At 32.4% G+C, this 17,660-nt stretch overlaps 1 protein-coding gene across 1 annotated transcript; it reads left to right on the forward strand.

Annotated features, from left to right (window-relative positions):
* Window positions 1-6,873: 6,873 nt before the first annotated feature.
* LOC18037738 (RNA-binding protein with multiple splicing) lies at window positions 6,874-14,976 on the forward strand. The gene is made up of 9 exons (XM_006427665.2): window positions 6,874-7,193; window positions 8,457-8,636; window positions 8,727-8,802; window positions 10,414-10,543; window positions 10,774-10,888; window positions 12,219-12,310; window positions 12,418-12,487; window positions 12,605-12,687; window positions 13,617-14,976. Exons 1-9 carry the CDS (start codon window positions 7,050-7,052, stop codon window positions 13,711-13,713), a joined length of 987 nt encoding a protein of 328 aa, XP_006427728.1. The 5' UTR covers window positions 6,874-7,049; the 3' UTR covers window positions 13,714-14,976.
* Window positions 14,977-17,660: the final 2,684 nt, after the last annotated feature.

Here is a 17,660-nt window from a genome sequence, read left to right on the forward strand (position 1 = left end):
ACTGGATCTATTAGTTTATACATTTAATAATTTTTTTCCTTTTGGCACCGACGGGTTATTATTTAATATTACCAAAACTTTCATGTATCCTTTTAAAAGAAAAGAAGTTTTGTTTGCTGAAATTTTTTGTGTTTTTGAGCTTTTTTTAGGTTGGGCATTTGGGTTTTCAATTCAATTCAATTTTTTTGGTCTTTAGAAAGGTTCGCAACCCATTCAGGTTTAAGAATTCAACCCAAATGAGTTAAAAAATTATTTTGATTCGGTTTGGGTTTGTAACTTGGTTAAGTTTTAGGTTGTTGATTTCAAGTTGCAATACGATTTGGGTTAATAATTCGGGTTAAGTCACTAATTTGAATTAGGCCACTAATGGACAAAAACAAACAAATGAAACAACAACATTCCAATTATCATTGTATTGTCTTTAGTAAATATATAATAAATAATGGCCAGTTCTGATTTGTATGATTCTACTGTTAATTTCTTTCTGAAGGACAAAGGTATTATTTGCACCCAAGCTATTGCTACAAATTAATTTAGATGCAAAATTTATGTTTTCACTACTTAATTAAGAATATGTTTAACTATATGATCAGATTCCTTTCATATACCACAGTAGTTAATATAAATTTTATATCAAAACATTACATGTCTAGACTTTATTATTATTTATTATATGTGTGTATAATCATAATAGACAAATTCATATGTTGGTTTATGAAACAATGGATGCATGGCTTTTTATCACTGAACTTACTGTGAAGAGCTGATGGCAAGCTACGACAGCAAGCTGAAGTGTGGGCTGATTTGAGAAATAAGAGATGCGGCTGTGTTGTCGTGGTAACTCGTGAGGTTGTCAGTAGTTCCGTCGTGGTAAGCTATGCTATCATGCTGACATAAGCAGCATGGCAATAGCCGGCGCGGCTTCAGATTTGAAAGAGGTGGAGCCGGGGATGAAAAGAAATAAGTTATTGAGTTATGTACAAGTAAAAATTATCATAGTTATTATCATATTTCTTAGAATGAATAGATGAAATTTGCAATAAGGAAGTTTAGTTTGTTTAATTTTAGAGGAGGAGTTGGCACCTGTTGTCAGGGTTATTTAATTTGTTTGTGTTTATGGCTTCGGTTGGGAAATTGGGATTTGAGATTTGAGATTGGGGTTGGGTCGTTTTGGTTCTTTTTTTTCAATTGTAAGTTTGAAATCGATCGATTTTGTAATTGGGGTCTGGTTAACCTAAACTGAATTGCAAAATCAATCAGTTTTAAAAGTATAATCCATTTTATTTTTAAGGTTAACCCAAACTAAACTGAAAATCAAATAAAAATTTAGGTTCAATTCGGTTAAGGTTGATCCAAACTGAATGCCCATCTCTACTTTTTCTTGTCAAGTCTTTATGGGTTTATTGATTTATTAATTTAATATTTAGTGCTCTTAATTTTATAAGATAGTGAGGATAGTTAAGTTTTGATGTGTCAATCTTGTTAATTTGATGCATTTAAACATATGAATATGTAGATAATTGAAAAGTAAATTGAAGTATGCTTGATACAATATAAGCAATGGAAATTCATGTTCTTGAAAATCTAAAAGGTGAAAAAGATATATGTTATATTCCAAAATTTGGCTCAACAAAGTGATCAGGTTTTAAAGGGATTGAGCCGTAAAACTGCCTTTAGAAAAAAGCTATATGACTTAGAACTCGGGTGCTTTAGTCTATAAAACAAGAAAATTGCAAGGGTGCCAGAATCGATATTGGTCTTAACTAGAAATCGAAAGCCTTGTCAATAACAACTAAAGGAAAAAGAAGAAATGGAGAGAAAGAGCTCTACTTTACTTTTTGCTTGAGAGCCAGAATACCCTACTCTGTGGGCAAGAGCCCTTTTATTTAGATAATTTATAAAGTTTATGTCGTATTTGGAATACTTGATGAGGTGACACATAGACAAGGATATGATAATTTCTCTTTAGAGTTAGATATTGTAATTATTGTCATATTTGGTTCCTCTTACTAACATGTTATGTTAGATGAAAAATAAGATACAACAAGGATGGTCTATGTATAAAGAAATAAGACAAGAGAACTAAAGTAAATGCTATTAAAAATAGAGATTATAGCAGGTAAGAAAAAAGTCCCAATGTTTATGTAAGATAAGAGGACATGTGACAAAGAAGATACAGTTAAAGTGAATCTATATGTTATCGAACAAGTCAGATACTTGAGTGTCTACTTCAAAGAGAAGGGATAAAGAAAAAGGAAAGTAAATCATGGGAACTATATAAGATCTTTATGTAATTTTTAAACTCAAAATCTTTATATTTTTTTAATTATTTTAAAGTAATCATGTTTTCTTTAATATCGTTATTTAAAGAGAAAATGATCCAACTTATAGTTATTTATCACTAAGTGGCTTAAATCCCTCATTAATAACTTGCTACAACAACAAAGAGGATATGAACAAAATCTAATAAAATAATTTGAGCACTTTGTGGTGAACAATTATCTCAAGCAATGCCAGTGTATGATAAGAAATCTATTTATATTTCTGAGTTTGGAGGACATAAGCTACTACCTCATTTACAAGCTTCGACATCTAATAAAATGATTCAGCATTGCACAATGAGTTCCTACTGTAGGACCCATTAGACATGCCAAACGATAGGTCTTTAGTGGGCAGTTTAAGGGAAAAGAATGGGTGTATGAAAATGATTATAAGAATAAATTGAGAGAGAAGTTCATTTTAAAAAATTTGATGGAGTTAATTGAGAAATGAGGCTGATGAGATAATTGAAGGGGTCATGACATGACTTGCCCATACCCATCTATCGGATTCGAAACGAATCATGCAATCTAATATTTAAAACTCATGATATAAACTTAATTCATGAATATATAAAAATAGCCTCGGGCCTCAACCAATATTATATAAGAACATATGTGTCTCATTTGAAAATATTTTCAAAACTTCAACACTTTACATCTCACTATACATAACATACACTTCAAACATATACATATAAATATAAACATGCTCCAAATATAAGTCATGCAGCAATGTGTCTTGTGGGTCAATCTCAATTGATTAAAAACTGAACTGCATGAAATCCTACAAAAAAATTGGTAGAAATAGGGTAAGTAGGAAAATAGTGAGCTTATAGCTCAGTGAGTGGATATAATTTTATATCTATAAATAAAGTAGTATATTAGTGCTTATATATAATCATATGACATTACACCACATTGAACATAACACATAAGAAAAATCATACATACATACATGACAAACTGCACCAAAGAGTACCCAGTGGAATAACTATCATACTTGCCAGCATAATCATCGGCGAGCAGAACAGAGGAAAAACCTCTCAATACCTAGCGAAATTTAACTGCATCGCACGAGTAGAGTAATCTAACTCTTAATACGTATGTGTAGAGTCTATGGGGAATTATACATATATGATGACTCATAATCACATCTCATTACTCAATTAATCATACAATGTGTGTATACACAATCATAACATCATACTAAATTTCAATTTAGGGTTCGTTAGGGTTTCTGCAAGTTTTTGAATTCTTAGATTTCCCCTAAAATATTGGGTTAAAAAATTAAATGCTTTACATAATACATAATAGTAATAATAACAATCAACTCACAGATCTTATTTCAGTCTGGAGTTCGTTAGAGTTCTTGTGGGTTTCTGGATTCTTGGATTTATCTTAAAATACTGGATTAAAAAATTAACTATCCTAAAATGCTAGATTAAAAAATTAACTGTTATAACTAATATAAAAACTTATTAGATGTCGTCAGAGGTGGATGCAGTACATGACTAGTGGGGGCTCAAGCCCCCACTGGTTAAAAAAAAATTAAAAATAAAAGAAAAAAATATTTTAATTTTCTAATTAGCCCCATTAAATTTATTAAAATAGTCATTATAAAATATAAACCCCATAAAATTTAAACTTTGACTTTTAAGAAATATAAAAACATATATTTTAATTAAAAATAATGATAGCCTACTACTCAAAATATTTTCTATTATAAGAAATATGATTAATTCTTCCGGTTTATATAATAATGTAGAACAAACATTTTCAGTAATAAAACTCATAAAAAAATCATCTTTAGAATCGGATGGGATAAGTGATAGTTTGATTATTTATATAAGAAACAATAAATTTATTAATATTGATAATGAGTCTATTGCATAATATTTTTAAAATATAAAAATACGTAGAGACTAATTATAAATATTTTACATATTCAAAATTTTAATTTTTTATATTTTACTATTATCTAATTTAGCCCCCGGTAAATTATTTTTCTAGATCCGCCACTGTCATGTCGTAAACTAAATTATAATTGCTTAAATTTCATAAATTTATTACCGATTAATCTAATGGATATAATTCTAACTATCCAATTTCAGTTCCTATAACTTTCTTATTTCTTTTTCTTTTCCTTCACTCCCGACTTCTCTTTTCTTTCTTCTTATTTTCTTGTTTCTCTCGTTTTATTTCAATTTTCCTCTTTGTCTCTGCTTTGTTCTTAGTTGCAATTTGATAAAGGAAGCAATTGTCAATATGTTACACTTTATATAGCCACCGAACAACCAAGAATCCAACGAAGCAGCTCTCAATTTTTAATATATATAAGCACCGCTTCAAGCAAACAAGTGAAACATGTAGCTACCTGCTTCCAATTCAACAAGTCACATTTGGCTTATTCATGGCATGCATGTGTGCTATAGGTTAAATATCATCTCTCATTTCTAAGTAGGCTATGTCAACCATAACCCAAAAATTAAAATAAGAGTGGTGATATTGGATCACCTTAATGTATCTCACCAACCCCCGTATTTTTTATTAATATTATTTTTATTTCAAAATTACTCTTATTGAAAAATAAAAATAATTAAAAAAAGAAAATATTTTTCTCTCTCAAGTTCTCAATAAATTAAATTTTTATCTCTCACATCTCTCTCACCTTGTTAATTAATTCACAATTCGAATTAAAGAGTAACTCCTAATCAAATTCCTAAATTGAAATCAATTAAAATCATAGATTCTCAAGCAAAATTAAAATCGATATCACAATAACAATAAAACCAGCCACTTGTTTGTAAAAATTAATAAATTCCAGCATTGAAACTTTTAATATATCGGTGGAGCCAATGGATTGATAATAAAGAAGATAGGTGGTTTTGGTGATGATAAATTTATTGCTGATGAAGTGGTAGCAGTGATGGTTATGCACTTATAATAGAGAAAGATAGGGGAGATGCAAAGTGACAATAAAATAAATTAATAATTTTTTTAATTTAATAAGGATAATTATAAAAATTGATAAAATAAATTGAAAAATAGGGTTATAGAGATAATTTAACGAGTCAAATATCATTACTATTAAAAAAAAAGTTAAAAATAGTCACGAAAGCCATTATTCAGAAATAGTCACATAAACCAAGAAATGCAATCTTCTTTTCTAGATGTTTTATAACTCTTTTTAACACCCATAAAGAGGTATTTGTGTCCCGCAAAGTTGTTCGTGCAACTATTTTTAAAAATAGAGAAATCTCCATATTTATTTTATGAAATTATGTGGCATTATCATTCTTTTTGTCATAAAAATATAATAAATAAAAGAATGTACATAGAGAAATCTCCACATTTATTTTGTCATAGCAAAGTTATGAGACAAATAATTGTTTCACTCTCATCTAATTATAATTTTTCTAGGGCATGAGACAAACAAAATTTCCTTTCATGTTGATGCTAAAAATTTAGGGGTGAGCACCATGCTGGTAGTAGCCTGGTACAATCGGATCCGACTCAGTTTGACTGTTTGAGACTTTGAGGACTGTTTAGGACTTTGAGAGTCTCCGAAAAATTAACCAAACTAAATGTTTCAATTCGGTTTCCGGGTTCTCGAAAAATTAACCAAACTAGACTTAAGATCGAAATTGAATGGCCACTCGGCCTTTGGCCTAGTGGTAGAGCCACTGCCCTCACAATTGTATGAAAGCAGTCTTCTTCTTATCGAAATGAGAGTGGAGTAGACATTCTTTGAATATTTGAGTGGGTAAAAATTTGGGCTCTAATCGTAGGAATTGTCTAATTGTAAATATATTAGTAATAATTTCATGTAATATGAATTGTAATCTGGGCATTAATCTTATGTAATTAAAAAAAAATTAAAGTAGATGGGGAAAGTTTTAAAAATGAGTCAGACTATTAGCACCCCTCCAAAATGCTTTTGAAACCCCCTTTTCAATTATATTCCATTTAATGCCAAAAGTACCTTTTTATAAATAAACACTATTTTTATTTATAAATCTTACAATTTTTAATAATTTTCTTACTCTTTCAGTCTTAATAATTGCATTCCTCTCTTCAAACTTTCTTTATTATTTAATTTTAAAAAAAATATCTAAAAGAAAAAGTAAGAAAAATCTTATAAAATATTGAATATTTTATGGGTCCAATACAATTTTATCGTACATATAAATTTTGGATGCAACAATTAGTTTGATAATCTTTAAAAAATTATTTGTAGTGAGATAAAATTTTATTTAATTTATTTTCTCACAATGTTGTATCCTAATTTTGTTGCTACATATATTACAAGAGTATTATTTTGGCTTAAAAAATTATTTTTTAAATTTAGATTATTTTAATGATTGAAAAAAATTTATAGATTGCATCTTAAATTCAGATTATTTTAATAATTATAAAAATTTATATTGTGTAAGTAAAATGAAATTGAAGAGAGAAAAAAAATATACATGAAATTAAGTTTATTTATACTTATTCTTAAATATAATTATAATATTAGATGGATTTTATAAGATCAGCGAAGGGGTGCGAATAGTCCAAGGAAACGTTTGTGGAGCGGAACGAAAAAGAGAATATACCGGACTTGTACGGGCAGCTAAGTCAAATTCGAGCCACAAAAGTTTCTCGCTCTGTGTCTCTTCGTTATCTCACCGTCTCTGTTAGCTTAGGTAATTTCTAGGGTTTGGTTCGCACGTGCGTAATATCTACGACATGGCAGGCGCTGGAATCCACACTTATCACCAGCAATGGCCACCGGCACCAGCTCCGCCCCCTCCTCCGGCCGCCGCCGCCGCAGCACCACCCCCACCTCCCCCAGTTCCCTACGATAACACCAACCGGATCGCTCACGATGAGGTATAATTGTCTGTGGCGCTTTGCCTATTTATCTTTAATTTTTTAGGAAAATTTAGGATCTGTTATTAGTTAGCTGATTTTGACGGAATGTTCAATATCCATGGTTTTTATTTCGTTTCAAATGTTAGAATGAATTAAGAAATTGGTTTTGCAACCTCAATTTGTTAATTAATGCGTTTGATGCATTCAAATTGGAAGTTTTGGATGACATGCTGCCCCACGGCTGCTGATTCTGATCCAGAATAATGTTCATGTTGTGAGGAATATATGAAATCTTATTTATGTTAGCGGCTGTGCTTTAATTGAGTTGCAACGGCATGGATAAATATTCTTGTTTTTAGGTTTGTTATAGGGTACTGGCGGTATTGATACTACTGTCAGGCATATTGTCGATCATTGATGAGGTCCTATTACCTCATCCTTATCCAATCTCATCCAATGGTTTGTAAGGACCTAATAAACTGATTGAGGTGTTGTCGGATCTTCCATTTTTTCAAGATATGAAATTTCTGGGTGGTAACTTGTCTCTCCTTGAAGTTTCAAATTTTTCTGACACATGAATGATATTGCAAGGAATATTCCCTGAACTTAAATTGGACACTTATGTATTGTGGTTTTGCAGACATTATGATTAGTGCACAGTTTCTTTTCATGGTTTGTACAGAAATAGACATTTGGCAAAAGTTAGGGTGATAGGGAAAGGATTTTCCCTTTTCTGTTTTTTTGGTTGTATGATTGCTCCTTTTTTTCAAGAATTAGGAGACCTTTGCTTCAGCTGTGTGCGTATGCACTACAGAAATTGTGGATAACTGTGATGAAGGGCTGGATTAGATGATCACTTAGAGAAAGGAATGACACTTATGGTAATTGACACTTATGGAAATTATCTTTGCGACATGATTCAAGATAATTTGGTTTAACTTAGAAAAAAGGAGCAAGTGTTTGGAATGAGAGTGGAAGTGGCTAGTTTGAGTTTGTGAAAGAAGATGCTAGAAAATGGAGAATTATATGACAGATGGGGTTTCTATAGTGCATTTGTTTGTTTTGTTCTGGTTGGTGGCTTTTCCTGTGGCTGTCAGTGGATTTCTGTTTTAGTTTATCATAATTTCTATCTTTTTTATATTTACAGAACTGAGATTATCTTAAGAACATTGTGCACTTTGTTTTATCTTGGATTCTGCTACCCTTCTATGATAATGTGCTCACATATGCTTGTTAATTATTGCTAATAAGAAATGCTTGTTTATGGTTATTTTTATTTAGGTGCGCACGATATTCATTACTGGTCTGCCTGACGATGTGAAGGAGAGAGAACTGCAAAACTTACTGAGATGGCTGCCTGGTTATGAGGCTTCACAAGTGAACTATAAGGGAGAAAAACCCATGGGTTTTGCTCTCTTCTCAACTGCCCAGCTGGCAGTTGCTGCCAAAGATGCCCTTCAGGTTTATCTTCTTGATAGTACTGTCTTCTTTTGATTTACCAGTTTAGTTACCTTCAAATGTATGAAGATTTGAGCTTCTTTTGGGTTTTAGGAAATGATATTTGATGCTGAGACAAAGTCTGTGCTCCACACAGAAATGGCCAAGAAAAATCTTTTTGTTAAGAGAGGTGGGCTTTAACTAATTTGGTGCTTCTTTGTCTTTTTATTGGACTTTATGTTTCTAATTTCTCAATTCCTTAGGAAATATTGGTAATGAATATATGATAATATATAAAAACCTATGTTTATGCAAGTTTTATTCGGAAACTGCCTCTCAGATGACTGTTTGGGGATACTTTTGCATTGGCATTGTGATTGTACAGGAGTTACTCTGGTCAATTTAGTAGATGTTGATGTTCTAATCTCCCCCAAAATAAATCATGGTTGTTGGTGATCAACTTTTAGAGAAGCTTTTTTTGAGTAGTCAATGGTTTATAATGCAAAGAAAGCAAGAGGACATGGATATAAGTAGTAATATGTGGTACATCTTGAGTTGTTAGGGGTAACCTTTAATCTGTTCCATAGATTTAGGTTCTTGATCTTGTAGCAGGAAAGAATATAACATAATATGTGGTAAATTTTAAGCTGTTAGTGGTAAATTTTTAATCTGTTCCAGAGAAGTAGGTTCTTGGTCTTGTAGCAGGAGAAGATAATGTTAGACCCATGAAAACTTATGTTAGGCGCAAATATAAAGGGGCAGGGACTGTTTAGTAATTTTAGGGGCAGGGGCAATTTAGTAACTTTATTATTAATTAGGGTTTAACTATAAATAATAGATTATGGAGTCATTTAGGGTTTATGTTGAGTTTTGTCTGGTATTAGGAACCATTAGGAGTTTTGGGAGAGTTTGACCTACCTCTCGAATTGTAGGTCAGGATTGATTGTTTGTTTTCTTTTGATTTAATCAATAAAAGTCAGCCCTAATTTAGCCCTAAGTCCTATCAGATAACTAATGTTTGTTTACTGTTATCGGTTAACAATTAGAAGGTACTGTTGTCAATTTGCCTAGTTCATTGGCTGGCCTTGTTAAAAGATTTTATTTTCAGAATTGTGTGTGTAAACTTTTGAGGTTTAAAGTAATGATATTTTTCAACTATATGTTTAAAGTTGACTGTGAATATAATAAATTTTCTATTATATTTAAGTAGGTTAGGATCTGAAAATAGGAATTATTTTACAAACTAATGGACCATAAGATTAGTGTACTTTATAATGCTGAGAGTACATGTGAAATGTTATTTTTAATGTACATTAGTCACGCATACAAATGTTATCCTAGTATTGAAACCTCACAATCCAGTGGTGCAAAATTTGTGTAAAAGGAAGAGGGCTGTTTGTCCCAAATAGGGGTTGCTGATCGTGCTTTTATTTCATTATATTATCCATATGTACATGCGTTATAAGGAGGAATGCTAATGAAGAGGATGTTTTGACTTGTGGGTAGGACCAAGAAATATAAATATAGGAACAAAAGTATCACCAACCTTGAGCAACTTATAAGAAACTGGTATTTTGGCCTTTATCCTTTTGGGCTTTTCAAGGAATTCTTGATAAAGTTTGAGCTTAAAAATTAGATAAAAGTGAGAACCCATTAATCTGATCTTCCAGTATTTTTGAGAATGTTGCTTTTGTAAGCTTTCGAAGAATGATGTTTCATGTTTCGGGGTGGTCTCTGGTGTTTAACCTAGTTGTTAAATGGCTGTTAAGGTCTTGTGATATGCTTTGTTTTCTGTCTGCAGGAATAGTTGCAGATACTAATGCATATGATCAAAGTAAACGGTTGCGAACTGGTGGTGATTATACACATACTGGTTATTCAGCTCCATCTCCATTTCATGCTCCTCCAGCTCCTGTTTGGGGTCCACATGGGTGAGAACTTTTTCCTTGCATGAATTTTGCTTCATTTGACATGTAATTCACGCAACTTCGAATGGGGAAGGATATTTATAACACCAATGATACATAATTCACACAACTTAGAATAGGGAAGGATATTTAGACACCAGTGAGTTATGCTCTTCTTAGTAGGGTGTAAATTTAAGTATTTACGTGTTAATAGCTTGCATATCCTCTGATTATCTCTTGCATATTGCATTTAGGTATATGGCTCCACCCCCTCCTCCCTATGACCCATATGGTGGCTATGGTGTTCCTCCTGTACAAATGCCTGCTCCTGCTCCTGTACCTGCACCTAGCAGTTATGTACCTGTTCAGGTGATGCTCAAATGCCATTTTTCTATTGCATGGGTCTGCTTTGCGGATTGAGGCACCCATTACAATGTATCAAATTATTATTATTTTTTATTTATTTATTTTGTGTGTGTGTGTGTGTGTGTGTGTGTGTGTGTGTGTGTTCTTTTGAAAGACAAAGCAAAGTGGTTGAGTATTCTTTCTCCTTTCTGAGGGGCTTGTTATTTCATTCTATGTTTTTAGATTCTCTTCATTCCTCACATTGCATCATATATGTTGATGATCGGATTTAAGATGTTTATACACACGTCCCTTATCTATAATAATCGACCTCTGTTTCCATTGGTTTTTCTTTCAAGAATACATCTTCACCTACAATACAAGATATATAAGCAAGATAATTGAAACTATCTTGGATTATGTACATTGTTGGAGATCAAAGCTCTATTATAAAACACATAAGAAGGAGAAAAATTCTGAGTTCAGGTTTTAGGTGTACAGAAAAGCTCAGGTGTCGTGGAACCTTTTGTGTTTTGTCCAACTAGAAAAAATATTTAGGGTGGAAGTGTTTTCTTTTATGTTGACCAATTTATATTTTCCTATTAAAAAAAATAGTATTATCATCATCATCATTATTTAAAAACTTTGGGGAAGTTTGAATTCTTGGCTTGTCATAGGGGAAAACTTGGGATTCTCCTTGATCCATTGCAAAGTATTTTAATCTAACTTTTATTTTTCAAATTCAACTCATCAAATAATTGTTTTTATAACTTCTGTTAGGGATTTCAAAGAATGTGGATAAATAGAGTGGGGCATGGGGGAGTGATTTCCAATCTTAACAAACGTCAGTCTGTTGCTCAACAGTCAGCAACAATTCATCATTTTTTAAAGTTGGACGCTATTAGTGCTATATATGTCAACGATGTATCCCTTGTGCAGTTCGTTAATCTGTTCGAAATTTTTTGTGAAAAGCATAATGAAGGGAAGTAATTTCCATTGCCAAGTCCTGAGTTTGTTGCTCAATCATCATTTTCTAAGTTGGATGCTAATGGTGTACACCATGCGAAGTTTTTTAATCTGTTAGAAATCTTTAGTGAACGTCATAAAAAACAAAAGTAATTTCCACTTTTCAGCCTGTGTCTAGTATAGTGCTATGATGCTTCATATAACTGCTCAACAGCCAGACAATGCTGCATCTGATAAACCTGTCAATGCCCGTATTGCTAAGTTTCTAAAGTATCTCTGTCTCTTTTAATTCCCCTTTTTCTCTCATTTTTTTTTTGTCTTTTCATAATAAGTTACTTTATATGCTTTGTATAGTTCCATTTCAATATTCTGCCTAACTTTCTTACAGAATACAAAAGATAACCCTCCTTGCAATACCTTATTTATTGGCAATCTTGGAGAGAGTATAAATGAAGAAGAGCTGAGGGGCTTATTCAGCGCGTAAGGATGTCTTAGCTGTGATTTAATTGAGCTTTTCTATTTCTCGTGTGACTTTAAGGGTGTGCATGACTGACAAGTGTCTCATTCATCAATACTTTTGGGTGCAGACAACCTGGTTTTAAGCAAATGAAGGTCTTGAGACAAGAGAGACATACTGTTTGCTTTATTGAGTTTGAAGTAGGTTTCCTTTGTTCATTTTCAAAGATGCTTTCATTTCAGTGAACATCATCCAGAAGTTCTTTTCTGGGTTTTATTATATCAATTTTGCTTAAAGCTTATTTCACCAACTTGCAGGATGTGAACAGTGCATCCAGCGTGCACCATAATTTGCAGGGTGCTGTTATCCCTAGTTCTGGTTCTGTTGGCATGCGCATACAATATCCTTTTCGTTGTTTTTGCCGTTCCTGATTGTTTCCTTTTTTCTTTTTCCTTCTCCTCCAAATGTTGGGTATAGGTTGAGATTCACCATTGGGAGCTAAAGTCTAGATTCTCATCTTCTCTAAGTAGACATGGTATTATCTGCTTGAGCAAGGATTCTAAACTAGAAAAGCCGTACTTATAAATTTAATGCAAAGTACACCTAGAAGTATACGAGTATGCTAGCACTTTACGACCTTGCCTAAGATTTTTAAGACAGCACTATCCAAAATTTGGCATACTAATGCATAGTTGTAACTTGTAAGATAATGCACTTTATTTTCCTTAGAAGACGCATGTTTCATATTTTTGGCATTCATACATATTCAATTATGCAATTTCACGTGTGTGAGTAGATAACTTCGATATGTGATCAAACTTACCATGATAGTGTATGTTTCGCATCATGACACGAACCTATATGTGTATGGCTGCATTCTTGCATCTAGATCTTTGAGGGTTGCTGTGTCTGTCACCTTTGTCTAAGAACATGACACTCTGTATGTGGAGTGTGTTTTATGTTGAAAGTAAAAGATATTTAATGTTAACTGGCTAATCAAGTGCATCAGCTTTGTATGAAACTTAACTTATATAAAGATAATGTAACTATGTAGAAGTCTTATTTTGATGGCTTATCTGTGCTTGGTGCTTAAAATGTGAGCATGTGCAAACTTGCATATGCGAATGTCTGTCTTACTTGTCATATAAAGGGTTACCTGCCCCATACCTTTCCCTACTTTCTTGATATCTCTGATATGCGTTTTTAGAACTCAAGATAGATTTGTCTCTCTGACCAATCAACCCTATTGTATGATCTTTTGTTGGTAGCTTTCTACATTGGTGCATCTGTAAAATCAATGTATTCTGTTTCATCTTGACTTTGAAGTACATATTCGAAGAATCCATTTGGAAAAAGGAAGGATGGAAGCCACGCTATTGCTTCTCCAGCAGCAAATGGAGTTCCTCCAGCATTGAACTACCAGTAGTTGAGCTTGAAGGGAATGTATTCTGTTCTTTATGCTCCGGAAAATTCAACTACATGATAGGATGCATCTTGCTGCCGTTGCATGCATCCATTTCATTGTCAACATCAGCATTAGCATCTTTTCTCATGCGAAAGAATGCACATAGTGGTATCATGAACATACCATTGTTGTGTTATGCGTATTATCTTTGACATGCATTTGTCAGGAGCATGTGTTAATGCCTGGATATATTTGTAGGGACTTGGATGTCACTTGATTTGTAGTACTGGTGCATGGGTCTGCAGTTTTGTTAGATTTATTGTCCGTTACCCTTACATGGATCATATCGCATATTAAGACGCTTATTTAAGAACATCTTCCTGTACTGCCTATATTTGTAAAGTAGGTTCAACGACATTCCATTGCTTAACATGACATCACAACACAAGGTATTTGGGTTGGATCGAAAGGTTCAATTACATAACATTACCAAACATGACATCTGAAGGCGATCCTCAGTTTCATTCCATGGCACGAGTTTATTATGGTACAGGAAAACTAGGAAATCACACCATTGATCATTTTGTTTAATTAAAATTTCTTACCGTTGCCATTGCCATCACCATTCACTATAGTTCTAATCAGTAAGTTGAATCCATCATATAAGCAAACAACTGCTATTGATGCTTTAACATCCAGGCTCTTAGAAACATGATAATCTGAGGAATGCCCGAAAATGCAATCTGCTGTGATCTTTATTTGCAGGATCGTTTGAGGAGATCAAGAGCTGTAGCTGCTTTTTTTTGTCAGGTAACTGTATTCTCAACTAGGGAAGGAAGCTATCTTGTGTTTATGTGAATTTGACTGCTTACGAGGGTTAAGCAGTCTTGTTGAGTCTCAACTGTACCTGACCTGAACTCACCAATGAGGAAACTTTTTGTGCCAAATTTTTAACTGCCGTCTTAAGTCAGTGGGGCTCTTCGCACTGATTTGAAGCAACACTTGGGTCGATTTGGAGATATCTGTGGCTGTAGAGCATTATGTGGTGATAAGAGATAGAACATTGGAAATAGCAGCACAAAAACATTTTACTTCTGGTGTTTCACTAGTTAAACTATCTAACTTGGGATTTCTGAACCCTTGGCTCTTTTAATGTTTCTTTTCCACTGCCTATTTGGTTGATTTAATACCTGTTGATGAAGTGTGTTTTTGTGTTCACGTTTGTTGTCAAATGGTGAATAAGGAAGAGTTTTATTTGGATGCATTGGGGGAAACTGCTCTTTTGATCTCGGCTTGGTTTGAGTTGTTGCATTTTGATTTAGATGCCAGTGGCTTAAGGTTTTTTTCAGACGACCACTTGTTGAAAAAACCCAACTATAGTTTTTGAACGAGCGAAGAATTTATAACGTGGTAATAATATTCTTCTCAACCATAAAGACGTCAGGTCCAAAACAAGTCCAAAATGAGTGTGAAAAGTATGCAAAATTTTGAAGCTGCGTTTAAAGGTTGAGTTCAATTACCATTTTCCGAGGCAAGCTTGTGAAACTATACTCTCTAGGTGAGAAATTGACCTCGTCTTGTCCAATTCAATGTCCATGACTACTAGAAAATAGTCACTTAAAATTAGATACTAAATTTACTTGTGTTACAACAGACAGCAATAAGGGGGTGTTCAGAATTTTGACTCCAAATAAATTGTGAAGAAATTTCCCGCACGTGAGAACTTGGAATCCCTTTTCATATTTATAAGACATGTTGTAACTGGCTGGGGCATATTTACAATGACCTTTTTAAGAGGGATGTGTCTTGTATATTCAGAGAGTTCTGAATTCTCCGCCATTTGTTTGTAACGCCAAATCCAATATAAAAGATTAATTTGAAAATTAAAAAAAGAAGGTAATTACACTTTGTAATTCAAGGAAATGGTTATGAAGATTTTTTATTTTTAAAAATAATCGTAGAAATTTTTTTAGGAAATTTCATTTGATTATGCTGACTTAACTTAATGTTGTTTAAACATAATTATTAAACAAAAATTTATGTGACCATATAATTAAATTACGGGATGTCGTTATCCTTTCTCCGTACCAAAAAAATGTGTATCCCGTTTTACCCGATGAATGCTCCACGAAATAATGGCAGTGGAACTTTTTAAGTCATCTAACATTTGCTTTCAGACGGGTGCGGTGACTGCCGCGTGAAAACTGCGTTGGTCATGATCATGACAGCTCGTTGACCACTTGGGTATATATTTTTTTTTCTTTTTCTTTTCCCCCTAAACACGATTCTTAAAGTGGGCTGGTAAGATAGGATTTTATTTTATTTTTGACAGAAAGGTCTCATAACTTCATCATTAATGGTGTGGTCCAATCTTTGCCTATAAAGTTTAAAGTTTTACTCAAAATTCAAGGTCATTTTTATTAGGGAAAAAGAATAGACTACACTATATATTGGTGAAATAATCTCGAAGTAACGGTAGAGTCATATATAATTTTGTATAAATTAGTCTGTATAAATTGATATAATATGAAAAGACAAGTTGAAAAGTAATAATAGTTAATTTTTTTTTAACTATGTGAGCTCATGATAATTTTATACAATAAATTTCAGTTTGTAAACACTTAATCGTACAAGATGATTGCTACTTTATTATTATTGTTAGTGCAAATTTTTAGTTTTTAGAAATAATCACATTATTTTTGGGACATATAAATACCTTTTGTATTAAAAAAAGGCTATACATACTCTCAAGAAATGTCATTTTTCTTCGTTACTTTGCATTGTAGGTCTAGCAACAATTTAGGCCTAACTATCAAATTCCACCGATACCAACCCATTACTCATCTTGAATTATTAATTTATTTGCCTACATTTTAAGGTTAAAGGGTCCAAGGGTAGTTGGTATTGACGCACTTTGGTGGTTGAAGGGGGCAATATTTTAGTGATTAACATTGTGGCTAAATCTTCAACATAAGATAATTGAATATTCTAATTCTCAACATAATCAAAGTCCATAATCCTTTTAGTTAATCAACTACCCAACACTTGGGTGTTTTTTTTTTTTTTTTTTTCCCCCTAAACACGATTCTTAAAGTGGGCTGGTAAGAATAAGATAGGATTTTATTTTATTTTTGACAGAAAGGTCTCATAACTTCATCATTAATGGTGTGGTCCAATATTTGCCTATGAAGTTTAAAGTTGTACTCAAAATTCAAGGTCATTTTTATTAGGGAAAAAGAATAGACTACACTATATATTGGTGAAATAGTCTCGAAGTAACGATAGAATCATATATAATTAGGGGTGGCAAAACGAATAAATAAATCGAATCGTAAACGAATTGGGTCAAAATTCTGCGGATTCAGATTCGATTCATTTATTAAACGAATTGAAATTTCAGAATTCGGATTCGATTCGTTTATTAAACAAATATTCGGTTCGATTAATTTAATTCGTTTAATATAATTGATAAACGAATCGAATCGAATCTGGATTCGTTTATTATTCAGTTATCCTTAACGAATCGAACCGAATCAGAATTCGTTTACAATTTGTTTAGAAAAAATATAATTAATAAACAAAATTAAGCAAAAATATAAAAAAAATCACAAGTTTAACATCCCACAACAAAATACAAATAACTCAAATCATATTATGCAGTCATCTAAATACCAAATTAAAAATCCCTAATAATACAAATAACAATAATTCTAATTGAAATTATCAAGTAACGTAATTTCTTTAATTCTCTTCATTTGTCATTTTCACCTTGAAAACAAAAATCATACACCAAAAAGTAAATAAAATGTTATTAACAATTTAACGTACTGCAATATTGATAATAATCATTGTAAAATTTCAAAATATCAAATATATAGTAAATTTGTAATATTTTTAAGGAAATAATAATTAAACAAGACAAAACTTTACTTATCACACTCACACAAATCCAAGGATTTGGAGCAGTG

Source organism: Citrus clementina, unplaced genomic scaffold, assembly GCF_000493195.1.
Source record: "Citrus clementina cultivar Clemenules unplaced genomic scaffold, Citrus_clementina_v1.0 scaffold_7, whole genome shotgun sequence".
Taxonomy (NCBI): Eukaryota; Viridiplantae; Streptophyta; class Magnoliopsida; order Sapindales; family Rutaceae; genus Citrus; species Citrus x clementina.

What these genes read in the sequence shown, in the direction of transcription:
- LOC18037738 (XM_006427665.2), top strand. Translation starts at nt 7,050, where the DNA reads ATGGCAGGCGCTGGAATCCACACTTATCACCAGCAATGGCCACCGGCA. An exon ending in ACCGGATCGCTCACGATGAG is followed by an intron (nt 7,194 to 8,456) that starts GTATAATTGTCT and finishes ATTTTTATTTAG; the next exon opens with GTGCGCACGATATTCATTAC. An exon ending in CTGAGGGGCTTATTCAGCGC is followed by an intron (nt 12,311 to 12,417) that starts GTAAGGATGTCT and finishes TTTTGGGTGCAG; the next exon opens with ACAACCTGGTTTTAAGCAAA.